At 40.8% G+C, this 23,478-nt stretch overlaps 1 protein-coding gene across 1 annotated transcript; it reads left to right on the top strand.

Moving 5' to 3' along the window:
* Positions 1-336: 336 nt before the first annotated feature.
* Positions 337-23,233, top strand: slc26a3.1 (solute carrier family 26 member 3; the record flags this gene model as incomplete). Its single annotated transcript, XM_080754400.1, has 19 exons — positions 337-464; positions 2,131-2,270; positions 3,125-3,235; positions 7,361-7,521; positions 8,245-8,409; positions 11,308-11,460; positions 12,129-12,211; positions 12,963-13,110; positions 13,631-13,744; positions 13,955-14,032; positions 14,606-14,701; positions 16,259-16,365; positions 16,865-16,934; positions 19,181-19,273; positions 19,387-19,494; positions 20,324-20,500; positions 20,810-20,864; positions 21,499-21,623; positions 23,213-23,233. The coding sequence occupies 19 exons, from the start codon at positions 337-339 to the stop codon at positions 23,231-23,233; spliced, it is 2,133 nt and encodes a 710-aa protein (XP_080610526.1).
* Between the last annotated feature and the right edge of the window lie 245 nt (positions 23,234-23,478).

Here is a 23,478-nt window from a genome sequence, read left to right on the forward strand (position 1 = left end):
CATATCACCACACCACCAGATCGTGACAGGTTGGATATACAGTAAATCTCATAGAAGTAATGGACAGTAACAATAATAAAGTTTTGTGATTTCCAAGGAGTGTTTCCAGCAGCACAATGGATTATGCAACATTGTGTTAATAATTAAGCAGAAAAGAAAGACAAAACGCATCCAGCCACGAGAATTGTTAGCAGATCCCAGATTAGATTACAGATAGGATTGACAAGCACAGGTCAGGACCCTCTGGGAAAGTGTTCTGTTATGGTGCTTTTCCCACTGCAATTTGCTGCACGTTGGCGTTGAGCAGGAAGGACACCCAGCTTCAAAGGTGTGAGGATGGCAACCTTGAGGAGACAATACCTGGTGGCCAGACCTCTCTATTCAGAAGACAGCTTTGCAGAGGATCATGAGAGAATCTGCAGGAGACGCAAAACGCTGTTGGATCATGTCAAACAGTACTTGACGTAAGTGGTCCAAAAAGAGGTTTCCTTATAAAAATAAAAATAAAATCCTCAGAGTGTAAACATTATGTAATTATAATCAATATATGATGATTTACAGTGTGTGTGTGCGTGTGTGTGTGTGTGTGTGTGTGTATATATATATATATATATACATACATACATACTATTTTTATTTTACAGACCTAGAGGTTTTGCCTGCTATACCGGTATATGTGACCCTCACACATAAGTCGCACCGCCAATCTCCTTGTCTCTTTTATGCCCGTATATGGAGATCTCTGGATCTGTCAGTCCTTGTCCCTTTTGTGTCCATATATGGAGATCCCTGATGTCATCAGTATATGCCCATATATGGGCATGCCCCTTTTGTGTCCATATATGGGCACAAACATTTTATATATGGTCATGGTGACATGAGCGTGATGTCAGAGGTCTACCCACTGGCCGGCCGGCTGGTCCTCCCTTAAAGTTGTACCATGTAACTTTTTTTATAAAACAAATCTTAAAATTGTCCTAACTCTTAAATCGCTAAAGTTTTAGAACACCCACTCCGTTATTTTCAGCTTCTGAAGCCTTCTCTTTATATGTTTTCTATGATCCTGACCGGGGTCCGGTTTTCGCGCAAAAATTACGTCATCATACACTACCGGCCAATCACAGCGAGGGTTATACACTGCCGGCCAATCACAGCGCATCTTGAAGTGGGGTCGCTAGCTATCACAATAGGGCGGCCATATTTGTAGGCGCCCGTGTGTCTCTATCTATACTCGGGTGAAACACTCCGTTTCTCCGGAATGCCTGAACGCACAGGAACCAGGGACCCCTCTAAAGATAGATCTCGGCGAGGTGGAGGCAGACGCGGGGGTGACGCGGGGGTGTGAGGCCCGGTCCGCGGCGAAAAACGGCCGAAAGACGCGGACGCTACTGACCACTAGTTGAGCAACTTACACAGTATAGCTTTAAGCCAATTTTAGTGTGGTTGGGCAACCAGACAATTTACTTGTCCGACTTTTTTTCAATCCAGATAAACGTAATTTTGCCGTGTGACTACTCCCACAGTTTTGGTGGCACGTACTTGAGCCATATGGCAAATCAACCGGCCTCATCGGGAATCGTGTGCTTGCATTTTGCTAAGTGACACGTTATCATAGTTTAATTTATATTCATTTATTAGTTTGTGAATTCTCTCCATTGACTTGAATGGAAAAATGCAAAAATGTTACTTTTCCCAAATATGGAGATGACTGACATCATAGATGTCTGACATCATAGACCACATGAGACTGACTTGGAAGCCAAATGGGAAAATGAAGATTCAACCAGTATGTCCATATATGGGCATTCCAAGATATGGGCTTAATATTGATGACACCAGGGCTCTCCATACATGGGCATGAAAGGGACACGGACTAACACAGAGATCTCCATATATGGCCATTCATTTATTAGTAAATTAATTTTCCCCATTGACTTGAATCAGGAAAATTCAAATGGAATTCATTTGCAAGTGTGACTCTTCACGGCAACCACTCTTGCAATTTCCCTGAATTGCATATTTCTAGTTTAATATGGGATAAGGCTTAATTTGAATATAATTATGATACATGATATTAATGATGAATCTGACTTTAATGTTGCCACATACTGTATGCACTGTGTTTTATAGCTGTGATTCTATACGAGTCAAGAACGCAGTTCTAAGCCTGCTGCCTTTCATTGGCTGGATGAGAATCTATCGGCTAAAAGAATGGTTGCTTGGAGACATTGTGTCTGGGATCAGCACAGGACTGGTGGCCATCATGCAAGGTAATGGAGAAATATAGTTTCAAATTGTGGTTTCAATTAGTAATCACAACAAGACATGAGCGTCCCACATGACATGCACAGAACAAGTTCAGTCAGGAAACTCTTACAATTACTGGTGGCTGACCATTGGTCATTCTCAACCAATCATCACTCTTCACTATTGTAACAAACAGAGCATCCCATTTAAACAGGAGGCATTAGCATCCCTCTTGTGTGTTATTGCTTAATTATGGGCCTTACAACCAAATATCCATCCTGTGTCAAAATACCAGGCACGTGCACACATAGTCATCAAAGGGGGCTTGAGCCCCTGCCCTTTTATCAGTCTGTAAAAAGTGCCCTCTCCAGACCATGAATGCAGTTTTTACTATGGTGAAAGAAATGCAAATGCCCCATTTACATGCCATACCTGAAGGCAGCATTCAAGAGAATTGCCTTGTCCAAATTCTCCTGGACTTTAATGCAGCAAGTTGAAAAAATGTCCCTCTCTGTGTAGAAATCCATGCCGTTACGCCACATCTCCAGTATTCACTTGATTATGCTTAGTTTAATGTGGTATCAAGTACCGAAAATAGCCGACCTCCAAGCTCACAACGCGATGCAGCACAACGCGTTGTGAGCTTGCAGGTCTGCTATTTTTGATATTTTCACCTAAGCCCCTTTTTTAGAAATGTCAGCACCTGCCTCTCTAGCAGTCTCTGCACGTCCCTGCAAAATACAGTTAAGATGGATTGCTGCTGAAAATGATTTCTGTGCTGTGCTAATCATACATATTTTACATTAGTAAATAAAGACCCATAAAACATTATTCTCTGTAGCTTGGCTGTGACCTAACCCCTCTTATGTCCCTTCAGGTCTTGCCTTTTCTCTTCTGGCCTCCCTGCCTCCTAGCTATGGGCTGTACACAGCATTCTTCCCCATGCTCACATACTTCTTCCTTGGTACCTCAAGACACATATCCGTGGGTAGGTAAAATGGTACTGGTATTACGGCATACTGGATTGTCCCATAAGAACATGGTAAGTGAAGCATCCATGATGAGCAGAACAGTGTTGATTTTGTCGACTAAAACTATGACAAAAAATGTTTGTCGACTGCGTTTTTTTCCACTGACAAAAACTAAATAAAAACTAAGCTGTGATGACTAAAACTATATTGACAATTTCGTCAACAAAATAAAAACTAGACTAAAACGTTAGGGAGGGACTAGTGGAGAAGAGAGTCATTTTATGTTTGGTTGCTCTCAGGTGTTGCGTGCTGAAAATAGCCGATCTACAAGCTCACAACGCGTCAGCGCAACGCGTTGTGAGCTTGTAGATCTGCTATATTTTCTGCATGACTGTGTAAAATCAGTCATTACGATGCCATCAAGGCCCACCAAAATACATTTTAGTTGACTAAATAAACTGTAGATTTAGTCACCTAAAAACGTATAATATTTAGTCGACTAAAATTAGACTAAAATTCTAACTTTTCAGGTGACTAAATTATGACTAAAACGAAATGATTTTTTTTTTTCAAAAGACTATGACTAAAACTAAATCGAAATGTTCTGTCAAAAACAACATTGGAGCAGTAGCCTTGGATTAGCTGGGAAAATCTGGAATGTAAATGTTATTCGTTTACAAATATACGCAGTTTGACAATTATGCATAATTAATAAGTAATAAGTGGTCATACCAAATTTGTTGTAAACCTACAACCGTAAAACCAAGAATTAAAGTAAATAATTTAAGTAGCTATTCTTAATAATGAACAAAATGTGTCAAGTGATATAGGCTGTAGTTAATAGCAGTCAATGAGATAACAGGCTGTAAAACAAAGCCAAGTCACAATTGTGTAAGTGAACGCACGTGAGCGAGTATTATGGTTGCAGACCCATCCAGTTGTCACCTTTTGCCCAATGTGGCCCTCACTCCGAAATGAGCAGTGGTGGAAAAAGTACTCACATTTCATCTAAAGGGGTACTGTCACTTTAAAAAGTAATCTTAAAATATGAGTTAATATGTTTATGATGTCATTGTGAGAATGCGCAATTATAAGCCAATCAAATTAATTGACTGTACTTCTTAGACTACTTACTGTACTGGTCAGCTGTTGTTGGGGGGCGAGGGGCAGATTACACTGTGACATGAGTTTCAGACTATTTCAGACCGTTTTCAGAGAGACCATGTGACCTACTGTATCATACTATTATAGATTTGTGGCGTGTCAGCGGGCCTTTAAGTAAAAGTATCAATATTGCAATGTAGAAGCTGTTACAAGTAAAAGACCGGAATTCAAAAGTAAAAGTACAAAAGTATTGTTATCAAACTGTACCTAAAGTACCAAAAGTAAAAGTAGGCCTACTCATTATACAGAATGTCCCATTTCAAGTTTTCAAATGTATAAAAATCTTTTGAAAATAGCAGATCTTCAAGCTCGCAATGCGTCACATCGCGATGCATTGTGAGCTTATAGATCGGCTATTTTCAAATGGCCGAAATATATATAGGGCTGAAGTGGTTAATGCATGTTTTGTAATAATAGTCAAAATCTGCAAAGTAACTCGTAACTAAAGTTTTCAAATAAGTACAAGTAAAAGTACAATATTTGGATCGAGTAGTGGAGTAGAAGTTAACGTATTGGAAATTGGAAATAGCCCTACAACTCAAGTAAAGAACAAATACCTCAAAATTAGATTAGATTAGAGTTTATTTGTCATTGTAACAATACAGTACAGGTACACAGGCACAGTTTCATTTGTCAACGATCAACTCATTTTCAAAGAACAGTACACATACAAGTACATTCACAGTACAACGAAATGTATTTGTGCATTTAAGGGAGCACGCTGCTGCCATACAGTACATACAGTACCACGGCGCTGCTGCTTAATTGTACTTAAGTACAGTAGGCCTACTTAATTAAAGGTACTTAGTTACTTTACACCACTTTAGTAGAAATTAGTTTGACAGCCCTGACCAGGGCTGTATTAACCATTGGGCCGGTGGGGCCGTTGCCAGGGGCCCTTGGCTCTCAGGGGCCCTTGGGGGAACTGGCCCGCGTGGTCAATGACAATTTACAAAAATTAAATGTATATTTTAATCAAAAATCAAATGTGTGGGCCCCTCCTCTGTTGTCTACAGTATGCTTCCTTGGTCCACAGATGATCATCATGGCTTAAAATCCAAGCTGGGTAGTGCGCGTCGGGAGGGAGGAGGGGTTATGGTGGGGGGTGGGGGGGCCCTAAAAAATTATCGGCCAGGGGCCCTCACGGGGGTTAATCCGTCCATGGCCCTGACTTATTATGCCCTATCATGATACAACGATGTCGTGCTGCAAAAATAGCCAATCTAACTTATCACGCGTCGCTGTGAGCTGCTATTTTTTGATATTTTGAAAACAAAAAGAAAAGATGTAGAACATTTTGCCTCTATGATATGCCCAAAATAGGCATGCCAGGTTTAGAGTGGTTAATCTATGACCATGTCGCTCGGCGAAAATTATAGATTTTCAACAGAAAACTGGGGGGGAAAAGGAGTAAGTGTCCTCAGTCAACCTTTGCTCTATGATTGAGTTTAATGAGGCTCCTCAACCTGTCAAATTTACACTAAACACATTTACACCATAACACACATAAACGTAGAGTAATTGTGTTTTTTTATACATGCATGTGTCTTATCACCATGCAAAGTGCAATAAGATCTACTGTGAAGTTGTGTAATAATATGTTATTTCCGACTCAAGGTTCAAGGTTTATTGTCACACCACAGGTTTACACCAAGTAGCCTATAAAGGAATGGATGAAATTATTTTGTGCAAGCATCACCTGACATTGTAACATTGTTAAATAAATAAATACATTAAAGAGAAAATATGCATGAAGGGTATATGAGAGAATATACATGAAGGCACAAGAGTGGTGCAGAGATATTTGTAGAATAAGATACAGCAGGTCGACTATACAGTGTTCATAAAATATGTGTGGATGATTTGCCAACGTACTGTAACAATAACAATAACATACAGTCAGAGTGGACAGGTCAGTGCGTTTGTGGGCGGAAGATGCATGGAAAACCAGTAAAAAAAAAAGAAGTTCAAAGCCAGTCCTAAAGAAGGGAACAGATTAAAGCCATATTAAATCACCAATTACATCCTAGACTTATATCCTAGTCATTTTCCTCAGCGTTTTGCCGTAGCAATGTGTATTCCTCAGCGTTTTGCCATAGCAATGTGTGTGTGTGTGTGTGTGTGTGTGTAGCCTGTATTACATCACCAATTACCAATTGAAGACGTTATGCAAGCACGACCACCGCTCACTTCACATTGGGTGTGATTTTTTTCATTTATGTCGCATAAATGAGCCAATAATTCCTGAGCCAATAATTGGATGACCGGGTCATCAGTCAGTAGCCTACCTACCGGACACTCCATACCTGGTCATCAAATTATTGTCTTAGGGATGCGACAAAAACAAAAAGATCTCCATGAATTCAAGGCTTCTTGGGGTGTGTAATTGATAGAAAATAAGTGATTTCTTGGGTGAACTACTCCTTTAAGTCTGTTCATTCGGCTCCCGATGCTGTGACAGCCTGCATGCTGTCTTTGATAATCGGCTTCACCTCGGCGACGCAGCGCTTGGTGTACAGTATATGCCCTGGAGGGAGGGAGAGTCTCCTACTCTGTGCTGGGCCATCCATCCACACCACACTCCAAGCACGTGCACATAGACATCAAAGCGGGCTTGAGCTGCCCTTTTATGCGTCTGTAAAAAGTGCACTCTCCAGACCATGAATGCAGTTTTCACTATGGTGAAAGAAATGCAAATCCCCCCCTTTCCTGAAGGCAGCATTCAAGAGAATTGCCTTGTCCAAACTCTCCTGAACCTGAATGCAGCATCTCATGTTAAAAGAATTGCCCTCTCTGTGTAAAAGTCCATGCACACCACGTCTCCAGAATTGACTTGATTATGCTTGGTTCAGTGTGGTATCAAGCACTGAAAATAGCTGACCTCCAAGCTCACAAAAAGGCCCTTTTACACATTTCAGCCAGCCTCTCTAACATTCTCTACACGTCCCTGCCACACCCCTCCCCTCTCCTCTATCCAGGCTCTTTCCCAGTGTTAAGTCTGATGTTGGGGGCCGTGGTGACACGGCTGGTTCCCGACGTCGGTCCGCCCGCCAACATCACAGGCTTTGAGGACCTATCTAAGGACCATCAGAGGGTCCTTGTGGCTTCCTCCGTCACCTTCCTCATGGGAATAATTCAGGTACATCTGTCCCTCCACCATTCCTACCATGCATCTATTTTATCATCCTCTTCCTTTACAGCACAACAAAATCCTCTGCGTTAATTCATCCATTTGTATCTGAGAGTATACAAACGTAACCAAATGGACCCTTCCATTTGTACTCTCTCAGAGTCAGAGTTAACCTTACTCTGAGGTTGTGTGGAATTTAGCTCAGCAGCTTTCCCTATATGCAGCTCAGTAGGCTGAGACAAATGAACGTTCAAGGTTTTAGAGCAGGGGTCTTCAACAGGGGGTCCGGGACCCCTAGGGGGTCCTCAGAGTTACTACAGGGGGTCCTCCAAATGTTTGTGTGATAGAAACTCTTTTCCCCCCTTTTTATATTAACCACTTGAACCCTAACGTCCATATTCTGAGAACTTTAGCCAAAAATAGCCGATCTACAAGCTCACAACGCCTCGCAGCAAAGAGCTCTGGTGTAGAGGGAGAAAAGAGCAGACTAAGTACAGAGTGAAAAATCAAGTTTATTAAGTATTGACGGTTCAAGTGGTTAAATAACTGAAAACACAAATTGACATGAATCCAAAATACACTGATGATTGTGCTGTCAAACGATGAAACTATATGGAATCTATGATAAGATTGTGGGGGTCCCTGCTTCATCTCTCTCTCAACTAAGGGCTCCTTAACCTGAAAACGTTGAAGACCCCTGTTTTAGTGTTTGACTTTGTGTGTCCCTGTCAGCTGGCTATGGGCGTCCTGCAGGTGGGCTTCATAGTTGTGTATCTGTCAGACACTCTGGTGTCTGGCTTCACCACGGCTGCTGCCATCCAGATCGTTGTGTCTCAACTCAAGTTCGTGTTGGGGCTGGAGGTGCCTGGTATCATTGGACCTCTTTCCACCATATATGTAAGTCTATTTGTTGTCGTTATGTCACTGACTGATCAAATGAATGAAGGTTGCACACAGTGGCGTCAGTTCAGAAAAGGCTAAGGTATGGCAACATGACTGGTGTCTTGCACGCACGCGAAAGTCATGTTGCCATACCTTAGCAACAGGCATAATACATTTATTTTAGTACATTCTATTCTTCCCCCCCGTTTCTACGGTATGTTAGCATGTTACACAATTAACAATAATGCATTGCACCTCTGCAGCTGACCTGCGGAACCTGGGAATATACCATTCTGTCAAGATGGGGAGAATAAAAGTGTGGAGAATATAATTATAATACCTTGTTAAGGTGACCATTTTGTTACATTTTGCATTTGTAGTCATTTTACTGTAATTTAACAACATAACAACCAGCACAGATAGACAGAGAGACATTCATGGATTTATATTTAAAAGTAACTTTTATTTTCCCAGGGTATGGCAGCTGCATACCCCTGCCATACCCAATTGACGCCCCTGGTTGCACACGTCTCTCCATTTGAAGAAGACCTTATTTATAACATGGCATGGTACAGCAAATATACCTTGTTTAGGGTGTCAGTACATGTAACCAGGAGTGGGAAGAGTATATCGTCGTTGGTGGAAACCTTGTATGTCCAAAACCGTTCACTTTGTATTATCATTTAAAAAATGAACTAAACTAGTGAAAACAGCCGATCTACAAGCACACAACGCCTCGCGGTGCGAGGCGCTGTGTGCTTGTAGATCTGCTGTTTTCACTACTTTTGTGCGACGGGCGGCCTTGTATGATGAAGCATGCAGGGCTTTACTTGGTGAAAAAAAATATCAAATTTGTAACTTGGAGATACGAGGTTTCTGCCCGACAACGACGATATACTTTATTCTAAAAGTACCTTTGCTTGACTCAGATATTGCTCAAGTAGAAGATTATTTGTGTTGAAAACTACTCAAGTAAAGACTACTCTGAAATGAGACTCTACTGTGCTTAGTGTATTAGATATGGTCATCATGAACGGGCCATGTGAGCACACACACGCACACGCACATGCATGCACGCACGCACGCACGCACGCACGCACGCACGCACACACACACACACACACACACACACACACACACCCTATCCCTGCACCTTTCACCTCCATACATTGACCTCCAGTTCCACTATAGGCATGAGGCTCTCACACACGTGTACACAAACACAAGGTTACAGAGTAAAACCTTTTCAATAAAATGAAAGTTATTCATGATGCAATATTTCACTGGTATCTATTTTTTGCACACGTACAAAATTTGTACCCTTATTGATTGATTAGATTATTGATATTTGCACTGCACATTTGCACTTTGGTAATTTGCACAGCATAATTTGAAAGAAATGCCCATTGCCCGTTGTTCAGTTTCCCCAGCAGAACCCAGCAGCCCTCTTAGGATAGTGGAGCCAATAAGCCTGTCCCTTTCACACTATTTGTTGAGGTCAAAAGTGTTTTATTAATTTAATTTAATTTAATGTATTTATTTGCATGAATGTGTTACTGGTTGTCATTACAAACACATCCTTGATTGTCCCACACTAGCTGCCACAGTTACATAAATCATGTTTTGAGGTGAGCATCCGGAAAAAAACTGCCAATCAAAGTGACTGTACTGGCCAATCACAGTGCGTCTTTTCCGGGACTTGGCAAATCACATAACAGCATAACATCTGTTTAGCAGAGTGTGGTGGCTCGTGTGAGACAACGATGTCATGGATGTGTGTGTAATGACAACTAATAACAGATTGATGAAAAAACACACTTTTGACCGCAACAAATGGGGCTTTTAAGCCGTGACATCATTTTGTATTATTATCAATATCTGTCCCTTGCTATTTCAACAGATCCGAGACAAAAATAACGACTAAAGTATAATTCTACCACTTTCCTTTCAACAACAAAGAGAAGAAAAATGTGTAAATAGTAAAAATAGTAAAACGATTCACGGGCACTGGGGGCAAAAGTTCTCCTCTGCCTACAAAATGATGTCAGACTTAACAGCCCCTTGTAAAAGCGATAGGATTATGCACACCACTCTATGCTATGATGGGCTGCTGGGTTCTGCTGGGAAAACTGGCCAAATAGTCAGAAAGAAATTGTGAAAATAGCAGATCTACAAGCTCACAATATTTATCTGTGGAACTGAGACAAGTCAAACAAATTCGAATGCCTCAACTCCTACAATGTCCAAGTGTTTATCAGGGTGGGGTTCAGTTGTTCAAATATGATATTTTGGGGGATCACGGACTGAAAAGGTTGAGAACCACTGCTCTATGCTATACGGCCACCACCCCTGCATATACTGTAACTTTGACTTAGTTTAAAGTGTGCATAATTATATCCGAACCTTAAAGATGGGGTGCCATGATTTGTCCCCCCTATAAAACATGATTATCTACTATTATGATTATACTAGGAGGAAGATTTTTTCCAAAAACAGAAAGAGTTAAAATGATGTTTTATGTGGCCATACCCACCAGTTCATTGGTATGCGTGGTTGTGATGGTGGGTGGTGACCCAGCTGAAGTTAGCCACACCCACGTATGTTGGGTGAATGGTAATTAGGGGAGGGGTTGATTCTGTGATGTAATAAGTATCTGTGTTTTTGGACCGGCACGTTTGACCCCACAAGGTGGCAGCCTACAGCTAAAACCCAAATAGAAAGGCAATACATAATTGCTCATATCAACCACACCAGGGGGTCTAATGAAGTACTGTCAACCTCCTAGACACATGAAAACTAGAAAAAGTACAAAACTATGGCACCGCCTCTTTAACCCACAAGAGTGAAGGGGACTCCTGAGTGCTGACTCCTTTTATATTGTTGATACGTATGGTTCCTTTCTCCTCTGCTTAGACCCTGGAAATAATCTTTGGTAAAATCACCTCCACCAACATCTGTGACCTGGTGACGTCCATCATCATCATGGTGGTGGCGTTCATGGCGAAGGAGATCAATGACAGATACAAAGCCAAGCTGCCTGTTCCCATCCCCATAGAAGTCATCATGGTGAGGGAATCTTGTTACTGTATAATTATGACTTAGTTATAGTTATAATTACTGTAGGCCAGGGGTCTTCAACGTTTTCAGGCCTAGGACCCCCTAGTTGAGAGAGAGATGAAGCAGGGACCCCCAAACCTTTTCATAGATTCCATATAGTTTCATTATTTGACAGCACGATCGATCATCAGTGTATTTTGGATTCATGTCAATTTGTGTTTTCAGATATTTAACCACTTGAACCGTCAAAACTTAATACACTTGACCTTTCACCCCGTGTTCTTTTTCCCCTCTACACCAAAGCTCTTTGCCAAAAATAGCTGATCTCCGCACTGCGAGGCGTTGTGAGCTTGTAGATCTGCTATTTTTGGCTAAAGTTCTCAGAATAAGGACACTAAGGGTTCAAGTGGTTAATATATATATTAAAAAAAAGTTTCTATCACACAAAGATTTGGAGGACCCCCTGTAGTAACTCTGGACCCCCTAGGGGTCCCGGACCCCCTGTTGAAGACCCCTGCTGTAGGCTATATTATAATTAACTCGCTCAAAACACTCATGTTCTCCGTACAATTTCTTAACATTTACCAAATGTGTTTTTTTGCCACTCCTACATTATATATAATTTACCAAAGCTGTTTATTATTACATTTATTGGAGTACTTTTTCCATTCTCACAGACTGTTATAGCTTGCGGGGTGTCTTACGGCTTCAACTTTGAGGAGAGATTTGCAGTTGTTGTCGTTGGTAAAATGATCAGCGGGTAAGCATATTAAATGACTCCTCCTCAGTCGGTAACTTTACATCTATTGATCGAACAACAGTGACTCATCCATTATGATGAATTGATTGTTATAGTATTATGGGAGTGCATCTCTCCACTCCGACATGTCTCCTTTCCGACATGTCTCCATTCCGACACTAACCCTATCTCTAACCCTGACCCTAAACCTTAGGCCCATGGGAGTGTCGCCACTCCGACAATAAGAAGTCAATTTCGGAGTGGCGACATGTCGGAATGGAGAGAGCCTCCCCACTATGGACTGAAATGTAACCAACGCTCCTCCTCCCCCCCCCCCCAACACATACACACACACACACACACACACACACACACACACACACACACACACACACACACACACAACATCACAACAACACGGGTATTATGATTAAAAAAAGTGTACAGAAAATTCAAAAAAGTGTACAGAAAGTGTTAAAATTATGTGTTTTTTATGTGGCCACACCCTCCTGTTCATTATGCATGGTGACCCTGCAGCTGAAATTAGCCACACCCACAGATGTTGTTGGATTGTGGGGACGGAATGATTTTATGATGTCATTATATCTGTGTATTCCAATTGGGCCTTTTGACTTTCAGGAGGTAACCAAAAATACACAGGGAAGACATATTTGCATATTATAACCACACCTATAGGAGTGTATTAAAGTAGTGTTAACTCCATAGACACAAACAAAACAGAAAAAGTACAAATCTATGGCACCTGTTTCAGGTATGAGTCTCCCATTGCACCAAGCGTAGAAGTCTTCCAGGAGAGCGCAGTGGAATCTTTCGCAATTGCCATAGTGGGTTTTGCTGTGGCCTTCTCTGTAGCCAAGGTTTACGCTATCAGAAATGATTACACCATTGATGGGAACCAGGTGAGTGACATTTAACCACTTTCAACCCGATGTCTCTATTTTGGGCATGTCATTATAGGTGACGAAGGTAATTGATATACAATGCTTTTATTATCCTTTTTCTCAGTTTGACTGCTGTGAATGTCATTATATCATTATATTCCTTATAATCATGTTTTAAGAAGTTACACTACAGTATGAAATATGTTTCAGGGTGTTACTTTTATTTAAGGCACCGCACCAGACAATCGATTGAGTAGAATCTCACCAGGCCCTATTTTCGTCCATGCCTTACCCCTTATCCCTTATCCCTAATCTCTTTTGCCAATTTTTACTAGTTTAAAAAATATTTTCAAATATTTCAAATAGCTGATCTACAGGATCACAACGTTTTGATGTAGATCGGCTATTTGAAGTATTTAAAATGTTTTTTCAAAATAGTAAAAAAGGCAAAGAAGTTAATGGATGAGGCCAGGGTAAGACATGGACGAAAATATAGCTCTGTTTCATCCAAAGATCTCCTTTCATTTCTCCATCACAGGAGCTAATTGCATTTGGGGTTAGCAACATCTTCGGCGCCACCTTCAGGTCGTTTGCTGCCAGCACAGCCCTCTCTAGGACAGCTGTGCAGGAGAGCTCAGGAGGAAAAACACAGGTGAAAATATAATCCTACTTTTATTGGTCATTATACAACTAGATTTCTAGATATTTTTTTTTTTACTAGATATTTCTTCACACCAAAAGAGATTTATCCGACCATATTTTTATTTTACCATGCATTTTATATCGTATAGGTCTACTGTAAACCGTGTTGTATAGTTTTATGGCAACCTGTGAATATTCTCATCACTTTTTACAACTGCAGGTTGCAGGGCTGATCTCGGCACTGATGGCAATGATTGTAACCGTGGCTCTTGGGTTTCTTCTTGAGCCACTTCCCAGGGTGAGATGTACCGCCAGGGGCGTCACACCAAATTCTGGGCCCTGGGTACAAGGATTCACTGCGGGCCCCCCATGAATGTTAACTATTGAAAAATAGCAGATATACAAGCTCACAGCGCGGCACTCGTAGATCTGCTATTTTTGAAAAATAGTGAAAATGTATGCCAAGAAACCTATGTTTCCATGTCAGTGATGCTCAAACTTTTTCATGTGAAGGACCCCCCATCTCAAAATATTTAGTTCCAGGGACCCCCCAGAAGCAAAATTTGAGTTACAAATGTTCACTTAAAAAATACATATATTCAAAGATTTGCGCAAATTTTCACGACTTTTCAAAAATAGCAGATCTACAAGCTCGCAGCGCGGCACTCGGTGCCGCGCTGTGAGCTTGTATATCTGCTATTTTTCTATAGCTAAAGTTACTTGGGCCCCTCCACCTTGGGCCCCAGTAACTCAGTCCCACTTTCCTACCCCTTGTGACGCCCCTGTGTACCGCTGCATTGTAATCCCATGTCTATTATTTAATGTCCACTGTACTGTACTGTACTGTTCATTAACTGCCATGTCATTGCAGTCAGTGTTGGGTGCCTTGGTCATTGTCAACCTGAAGGGAATGCTGATGCAGTTCAGAGAAGTCCCATCCCTCTGGAGGAGGGACAAACCAGACTGTGTAAGACATCATAATGATGTGTTCAATATGGGCACTCACAGATTTCAATTGTTTTCAGGTAATTTAGTTTTTTCACATCCCACATCCTTTCTTTCCTGTAGCTACGCACACACATTTTACTATGGCAAAACGCTGAGGAAAAAGGCTACGGACATGCACACAGCTACGGACACACACACATTTTGCTATGGCAAAACGCTGAGGAAAAAGGCTACAGACATATGACATATGACATGACTAGACAAACATGATGCTACGCACACACATTTTACTATGGCAAAACGCTGATGAAAAAGGCTACAGACACACGCACAGCTATGGACACACACATTTTGCTATGGCAAAACGCTGAGGAAAAAGGCTACAGACATACGACATATATGACATCACTAGACAAACATGATGCTACACACACACATTTTACTATGGCAAACGCTGAGGAAAAAGGCTACGGACACACGCACAGCCACTTATAGGAGCGGTTTGCACCGCTCAAAAAGGGGAGGGGATGATATTATGATGTCATTATATCATGTCATCATTATATGATGTCATTATGTCATTTCAATTTGGCCTTTTCACTCAGAGGCTTTCAGCTTTCAGGAGGTAACCAAAAGTACACAGGGAAGAAAGACACTTAATATGCAAGATACTTGCATATTATAACCACACCTTTGCGGTCCATTAGAATAATGTTAACTCCATAGACACATACAAAACAGAAAAAGTGGTGCTTTACCACTGCGCCACCCGAACTCTCATTTTAAGTCATGTTATTAAACTTAAAGTGTTAGTTCACCTATTTTTGACATGAAGCTGTGTGAAATACTTGCCATTAAAATAGTGGTTACAAATGTATTAATTCATTACCAGATTTCCGTGGTCAGAGTTCTGGTCAGTTTTAGATGAATATAAAGTAGTTCCGGTGATTTGGCAGGGGCTCATGGCCCAATCATTAAAAATAGATGAATCCACAAAACTAGCGTCATTTGTATTGTTGACCTATTTCTACCAAATAGACCAACTTTCGTTCAACTTTGACCCCTCTGTCACATGGTACTATTTTTTGTGTCCAGTATCACTACGCCGCTGCAACGTATTTCCCCAAAACAAGGTGCTTTGCAGTCAGCTGATCAGAACGAAACCTCGCTCTATATGGTAGAAATAGGCCAACAATACAAATAGTTTTGTATTGTAGTTTTTGCTAGTTTTGTGGATTAATCTATTTTCAATGATTGGGCCACGCCAAATGGCCCCCACCCCATTGGAACTACTTAATATTCATCTAAAACTGACCAGAACTCTGACCACGGGACTCTGGTAATCAATTAATACATTTTTAACCACTGTTTTAATGGCAAGTATTTCACACAGCTTTATGTCAAAAATAGGTGAACTATCACTTTAAACTACACAATGACATTCAGCCAACAACACTGGCTTGACACTCAATTAACCCAAAGTGTCCTATACATGTTTATCGTTATTAGTATGTGAAGTATGGTGGTGAGCCAGCCTGCCTTATTCAGCCATTCTTCCATTCCTCTTTCTCTCCAGGTGGTTTGGTTGGTGACCTGTGTGGCTTCTACCTTGCTGGGGCTGGACCTGGGGCTGGCTGTGGGCCTCGGGGTGGAGCTGCTCACAGTTGTCTTTAGGACTCAGTTGTAATAATGAATGATTCATATTCCATTTCATATACATTCAAGTTGATATATTCTTCCTACCCAGAGCAGCATGCATCGAGTGAGCAGGATCAGCGCAGGTTTTAACAGGACAGGACAGGATACATGCCTGGGTTGCTTTGGGGATGGTCTCTAACAATATTACTTTGATTGATTGAAGATTGATTGAATGATTTTATTAGAAGTTTGCATAGGTACAAGGTCTACCAAAATGAGATCCTAGAAAAGACTAAGCTTATTTCCATAGGAAACCATTGAAGTATCTCATATAACATTGAATGACAGACAGATAGAACACAGTACTATGCAGTAGATATAGTCATGGAAAAAAAGGGAGAATGGTCTTATAATGTTCTTTTTTTTTTTTATGTTTTTTATTATGTTAATAATGCCCATAAATATGTTTTACAATTGTCTTCATTTCAAAGAAAGAAGACAAATGATGTGGGATAATGACAGTCACCCATTTATATTTCTCTAGTCCCCGGTGCTCCGTCCTGGCTAACATCACTGGGACTGACCTCTACAGGGATCGGAAGGATTACTCGAGTGTAAGTTTGTGCATTTTAGAGCAGTGGTTCCCAAACATATTAACTTGCTCACGACACCTAGCTTCGCGCCACGTTATGGGCTTGTAGATCGGCTATTTTCACTACTTCTTAAAGGGATATTTCGCTTAAAAAAAAACCTTTTGCTCATTTTACCGTCTAATCAGGCACCCCAGGCAGTTTTTAAGTTGCTCGTTTCAGTATTTCGATATTTGATATTAATTTTATCAGACATGCTCCTTTCCTATACAACCCCATTGTAACTTCAAACTCCATTTTAACCATGTTTTTAGTTTTTTCATTTACTTTTTAATAATTATTTTGGAAAATGAAAAGAATTAAATACAACAAATATATATTAAATTAAATGAAAAACACTGCCTCCTATAGGAGGGCAGTATGAGTCACCAGAACCAAGGACGAGTGTTTTTGATTAATCTATCATGGTTAAAATGGAGTTTGAATAGAGGGTATGCGCCATAGGTATGCGCGTGACATCATCATAGAAGTTACGGGAACGCTGAGTGGCAAAAAACTACTTTCTGGCATTGACAGTCCACACATCCCAACGGAAAAGTCCTATCTGATTGCATTAAACGTCATTAAACAACGTTAAACTCACTTTTCCACTCGATTTGCCATTCACTTTATGCATATTACCCTATATAGGAAGGGGGCGTGTCTGATAAAAGGAATATCAAATATCTATAGGCCTACTGAACGTGCTGGCCATTGGGAAAAGCGGGACAACTCCTGAACGGCCGGTCCATTCCCGGCCAGTCCAGGCCAGCCATAAAAAAAAAAAGGCCGGCCCACAAAGTAAATATATATAACTCATGTCATTGGCCCACTGGCTTGTCTCTCATGATCTGAAATGGCCAATCTTTGAGTAGCAGCGCTATAGAGAGATCCCTCTCTCTATAGCGCTGAGTAGCAGCAGCCCACAGAGCCATCACATTGGCCCCACTGACTTGTCTATCATCTGAATACCGGCCCACGTACTCCCGAGCTTCCTTGACTACTCCTAGATGGTCTACATACATACAGTACAACATCATTAGACTCTCTTTATACCTGAAAAACTATGAGACCTAAAATCACAGTAACCGCTCATCGGTTAGTATTTAGGGCCTCGCAGTGCGCCTGGAAGGCGAAAACATCTGGTGTGGCCGCGCACAATGAGGGCCTCTCCTTTTCCCGGGCTGAATCAGGGGCCCAGCTCGTCCCCTTTTGAACAACTTAAAAACTGTTCTTGGTACTCCCAAAAGCCTGATTAGATGATAAAATGACCAAAGTTTTTTTTTTGTGTGTGTGTGAAAGTGAAATATCCCTTTAATATTGTATATATTTTTTAATTTAGGGAATTTCTTAGATGTGTTTGTTAAAAAAAAAGAAAACACACACACGCACGCACGCACGCACGCACGCACACACGCACACACACACACACACACACACACACACACACACACACACACACACACACACACACACAACTGTTAAAGATATGCTGGAACACAATGTGGTAGTCAACACAAAATTATATCTATAACTCCTGAAGGATTTTATTACAAATTATTCCAGGGGGGCCAAGTCAGACATGATAAATCAATCTACTTTAGCAAAAACAGGTATGTGGTTTTGCAATGCCTTTTCTAGCCAATGTCTGTGCTCTTACATACATTTCATGTATTGACATTCTAGGGCTAAGCCTTATCGTTTCATGCATTTAGTTTATGCTCAAAGCAATGTAGAATGGCAGTAGCTGTAGGTTCAGTGATCATGTGGCATGTTCTAATACTAAATAAACATTAGCTGCTGTCAGTGCTGTGACATGGGACACCCACTACATGACCCCTTCAACACACCATATGAAACGAAAAATCACACTCGTGTGAACTGAGCGGTGGTGTGTGTGTGTGTGTGTGTGTGTGTGTGTGTGTGTGTGTGTGTGTGTGTGTGTGCAACAGCGCCCCTCCCTTAACATGTGTGGTCAGAAAAGGTTACTGCAGGCTACGGACACGGAGACAGACAGACAGACAGACAGACAGACAGACAGACAGACCCTGCACACACGGCCACGTATAGGAGCGTTGTGACCACCGCTCAAAAATAGCTAAATGTGGGCACTAGTGACACCTAGTGGTTGGACAGCAGCACACTGGTTAAAGTCCCTTCTATCAGAAAAGAAGAATCAGCTGGTGACTACAAACAATAGGAACAATGTAGTATTTTTGTGTGATTCTCAGATATATGAACCAAGTGGAGTCAAGATATTCAGGATACCTTCACCTATCTTCTTTGCCAACATCGAGTTCTTCAGGGACAAGCTTGCAGAAGCTGTATGTATACCCCTTCATAAAGCCTGCCTCATCTGCCTTCAGTTTATTCTTTCATAGCAGATTTGTAGAAATAGAATATTTTGTATAGCAATGTCAGCTGTACAGTTTTTCAGGTGGGGTTTAATCCTCTGAGAGTTCTAAGGAAAAGAAACAAGGCGCTCAGGAAGATTGGGAAGCTCCTGGAGAAGAAGCAGTTACACATTACAGAGGAACACACTATGGTAATGTGTGCTGCTTGCATGAGTTTAATACATATTAACACACTGACCACCACATTACAGAGGAACACACTATGGTAATGTGTGCTGCTTGCATGAGTTTAATACATATAAACACACTGACCACCACATTACAGAGGAACACACTATGGTAATGTGTGCTGCTTGCATGAGTTTAATACATATAAACACACTGACCACCACATTACAGAGGAACACACTATGGTAATGTGTGCTGCTTGCATGAGTTTAATACATACAAACACACTGACCACCACAGTGTCCAGGACAGTTTTTCAATCAATAAACATTACTCACAAATATTCTCCCCAACAATTAAAGGACAACTTTGTTTTTTTTTACAACAAGGGTTCATATTTTAGATTGTAATCAGAGAAAAGAAAAAGTGTGTTAAACTGTTTTCATTTGCTTCGTTCTATTGTTTTATCGCGTTTACCGTGCTAAAATGTGGGGCATGCGTACGCAACGCATGGGGGCATGCGTACAAGTGGCTAAATATGTCTTTTTAGAAACAATAAGCCAGCAGTTTCTTTATTGCTATTTACAGTAACACTTCTAGCACCCATAAATGACTTGGGAATGGGCTTATTCTGTGTAAAATGACATATTTAGCCACTTGTACGCATGCCCCCAACCACTGAAATAAGAATCTCTAAAACAATAGAAAGAAGTAAATGAAATCAATTTAACACTCATCTTTTATATTCTTTAATTACCATCTAAAATATGAACCCTTGTTGCAAAAAACTAAAGTTGTCCTTTAAGCACCAAAGAGGATTGTGTTATTGCATTCTGTTTTTTTTACCAATAGAGTGACATGAGGGACTCGGACATGCCAGCTGCCCGTAAGGATCTTGCTGTCCAGACCAGCTGGAACTCAGAGCTCCCTGACAACATGTGTGTCCCCAGAGTGGACCTTCACAGTCTGATCCTGGACTTTGCTGCCGTCTCTTTTATGGACATCTCCGCTATTAAGGGGCTTAAAACGGTTAGGTTTATTCTCTATGATTTTTTTTACTTTTAAGACTAATTCATACTTCATCACACAACTATGTTGCTCAACAAATATTATAATGTAACATCAATAACAACATATTACTGATGATGACCATCTGTTATTTCCATTGGGCGACAGTGACACAGTTGTGCCTATAATTAAGTCTTACTCAAACAGGACAATTGGAGTGAATTTGTTGTACTTTGATTCTCATAGTTAATAGGGAAGGGACAGACATTAACTTGAAAACAAGATGCCGATTTCAGCTTCATACTTCAAAACCATGTTTGTCCTTCCCAGACCCTGAAAGAGTTCATTCGTGTTGATGTGGAGGTTTACATAGTCTCCTGTGATGGTGAGTGCTCTTTGAATTCTATAGTTTCCAATACTGCAGTCAATACTGATTACATTTGTCATCAGGGACGTGCTGGCCATTGGGAAAAGCGGGACAACTCCCGAAAAAAATAAAAATAAAACGTCGGCCTTCGTTCCATTTTGGGGGCTGGGCGGCCAACAAAGTAAATCGTCACTGTCGGGCAGAAAACCTCGTATCTCCAAGTTTCAAATTTGTAAATTTTTTCGCAAAGCAAAGCCCTGCTTCATCGTACAAGGCTGTCGCACAAAAGTAGTGAAAACAGCAGATCTACAAGCACACAACGCCTCGCACCGCGAGGCGTTGTGTGCTTGTAGATCGTCTGTTTTCACTAGTTTAAATCATTTTTAAAATGGTTTTGGACAAGGTTTCCACCCGACGATGACGAAATATAACTCATGTACAGTAATTGGCCCACTGGCTTGTCACTTGTCATGATCTGAAATGGCAAATCTTTGAGTAGCAGCAGCAGCGCTATAGTGAGAGATCTCTCTCTATAGCGTGCAATGAGGGCCTCTACAACTCTTTTTCCCGGGCTGAATCAGGGGCCCAGCATGTCCCTGTTTGTCATTTCTAACTGCTCAGCAACAACCTATCCCATCCAATGTGTTGCCAGAGTGCATCCTGGAGAAGCTACACAGCTGCATGTTCTTTGATGACGAGATCCAGAGCTCCATGTTCTTCCCAACTCTTCATGATGCTGTGTTAACTGTGTTAGAAAAACACCCAAATCCTCAAGCGGTAAGGATAAAATGCATGGTAGCGCTCCGATATCTAAATAGAATTAATTTACTTGAACCTTGGCATCCCTATTTTGGGCATGTCTTTTATAAATAGATCACAGAGCATCACATTGATAGGCTATTTTAGAAACATTTTGAAAGTAAATACTCAAAAATGGCACCAATTAAATGTAGATTGTGTGGCTGAATGCATATGAATGCCATGGAAAAAAAACTGATTTGATTTCAACGCATATTTGTAATTTCTGAGTGATGTGAATTGGGGACAAATCAAAATATTGTACTATTGTACAGATACAGCCTATCTGTCTTTGGACGATGCAAAAACGTTGATCCACACTTTTCTTTTCTCTCTGCTTGATTACTGCAAAGCCCTTTTTTTCCTGGCCTGCCAAAGTTAACAACTGACAGATTACAACTTCACAACATCAGCTCCCAGTTGTTTTGGGGATCGATTTTAAATGTCTTGAACTTGTTTATAAAGCTCTCAATGGTCTGGCACCTTCATAGATACTCAGGGTTCCCACACATTTTTACCAATTCATTTCCAAAACCTTTCCAGAATATTTACCCCAATTTCCAGGACAATATATAACAATAATTCAGCTCAATAACAAGTCGCTTACTCCTATGCGCAATGCCCAAAGACAGGTAGTGTATGCCAGTGGTTCTCAACCTTTTCAGGCTGTGACCCCCGAAATAATCATATTTTAACTGGGGACCCCGGCACCCTGACGAGCACTAAGAGTTGAGGAATTTTGTAAAACACGTTTCTATTGTGAAAATATCAGATCTACATGCCCACAACGCCTTGCGTTGCGAGCATGTAGATCGGCTATTTTCACAATTTCTGCCTCTAATATTTGACAATTTGGCCAATGTTTAATTTGTCATTTCAGAGTTATTAACAAAATCAATAACCAAAGACAATGCATAGCTATTTTCTCCAGGACCTTCCAGGACTCTTGATCAATTCCAAAACTTTTCCAGTACTGGAAAAATATTTTTCTAATTTCAAAATATTTCCAGGAATTTCATGACCATGGGAACCCTGGATACTGTATGCTCCAAACCGATGCTAGTGCTGACCTGCTTGCTTGAAGTGCCAACAATGAATAATGTGAAGCAGCATTCTGCTTCTACAGCTTGGAATAAACTCCCATTACACCTCAAAGACAGGCAGCCTCTGTAGATAGGTCTTAGGCTGTGCTTTAATTTCTTCACTCTTTTGCTTTTAATTGATTTTTTAAATCTGTTCTTATTCATGTCCTCACTGTTTTGCCTGATTCACTGCCCGTTATACTTTTCTTTTTTGCTTTAATCATTTGTACTTTTTCTGTAAAGTGCTTGTGCTTCTTTCTTGCTCTGTAAAGCACTTTGGGCTGCATTTCATGTCATGAACAGTGCTAGACAAAAAAAAGTGTATTATTACTGTGATTCTATGCCTAAAATACCATTTGTATAAATGCATGTTAATGCTGCATGTCCGCCCCGAGCTGGGTATACAAGTACTGTATGGGAGGCCACTATGGTTCATATTTTAACCACATCCAACCATTACACAAATGTTTTTGTTCCTTTTTGCAGCCGTCAGGAACCAAACTGTAGAGGGGAACAGTCTTCCGGAAAGGAATCAGATGCAAGCATTGTTGCTAACACAAATTATATTCAAATATATATATACAATCATGGGTCATCATGCTGTCATGTTAATATTCCATCTGGTCTTTGTACTACAACTGAACTATGCCCTTCTTTTGTACAATTTTACAGAAATGTTGGATTATTTTACAAAAGATTTTTTTTTTTTTTTTTACACAAAACAAACATTCATTTTCAACTTTCTGAAATAA

This window comes from Nannobrachium achirus (genome assembly GCF_963921795.1).
Source record: "Nannobrachium achirus genome assembly, chromosome: 23".
In the NCBI taxonomy this organism is placed as follows: domain Eukaryota; kingdom Metazoa; phylum Chordata; class Actinopteri; order Myctophiformes; family Myctophidae; genus Nannobrachium; species Nannobrachium achirus.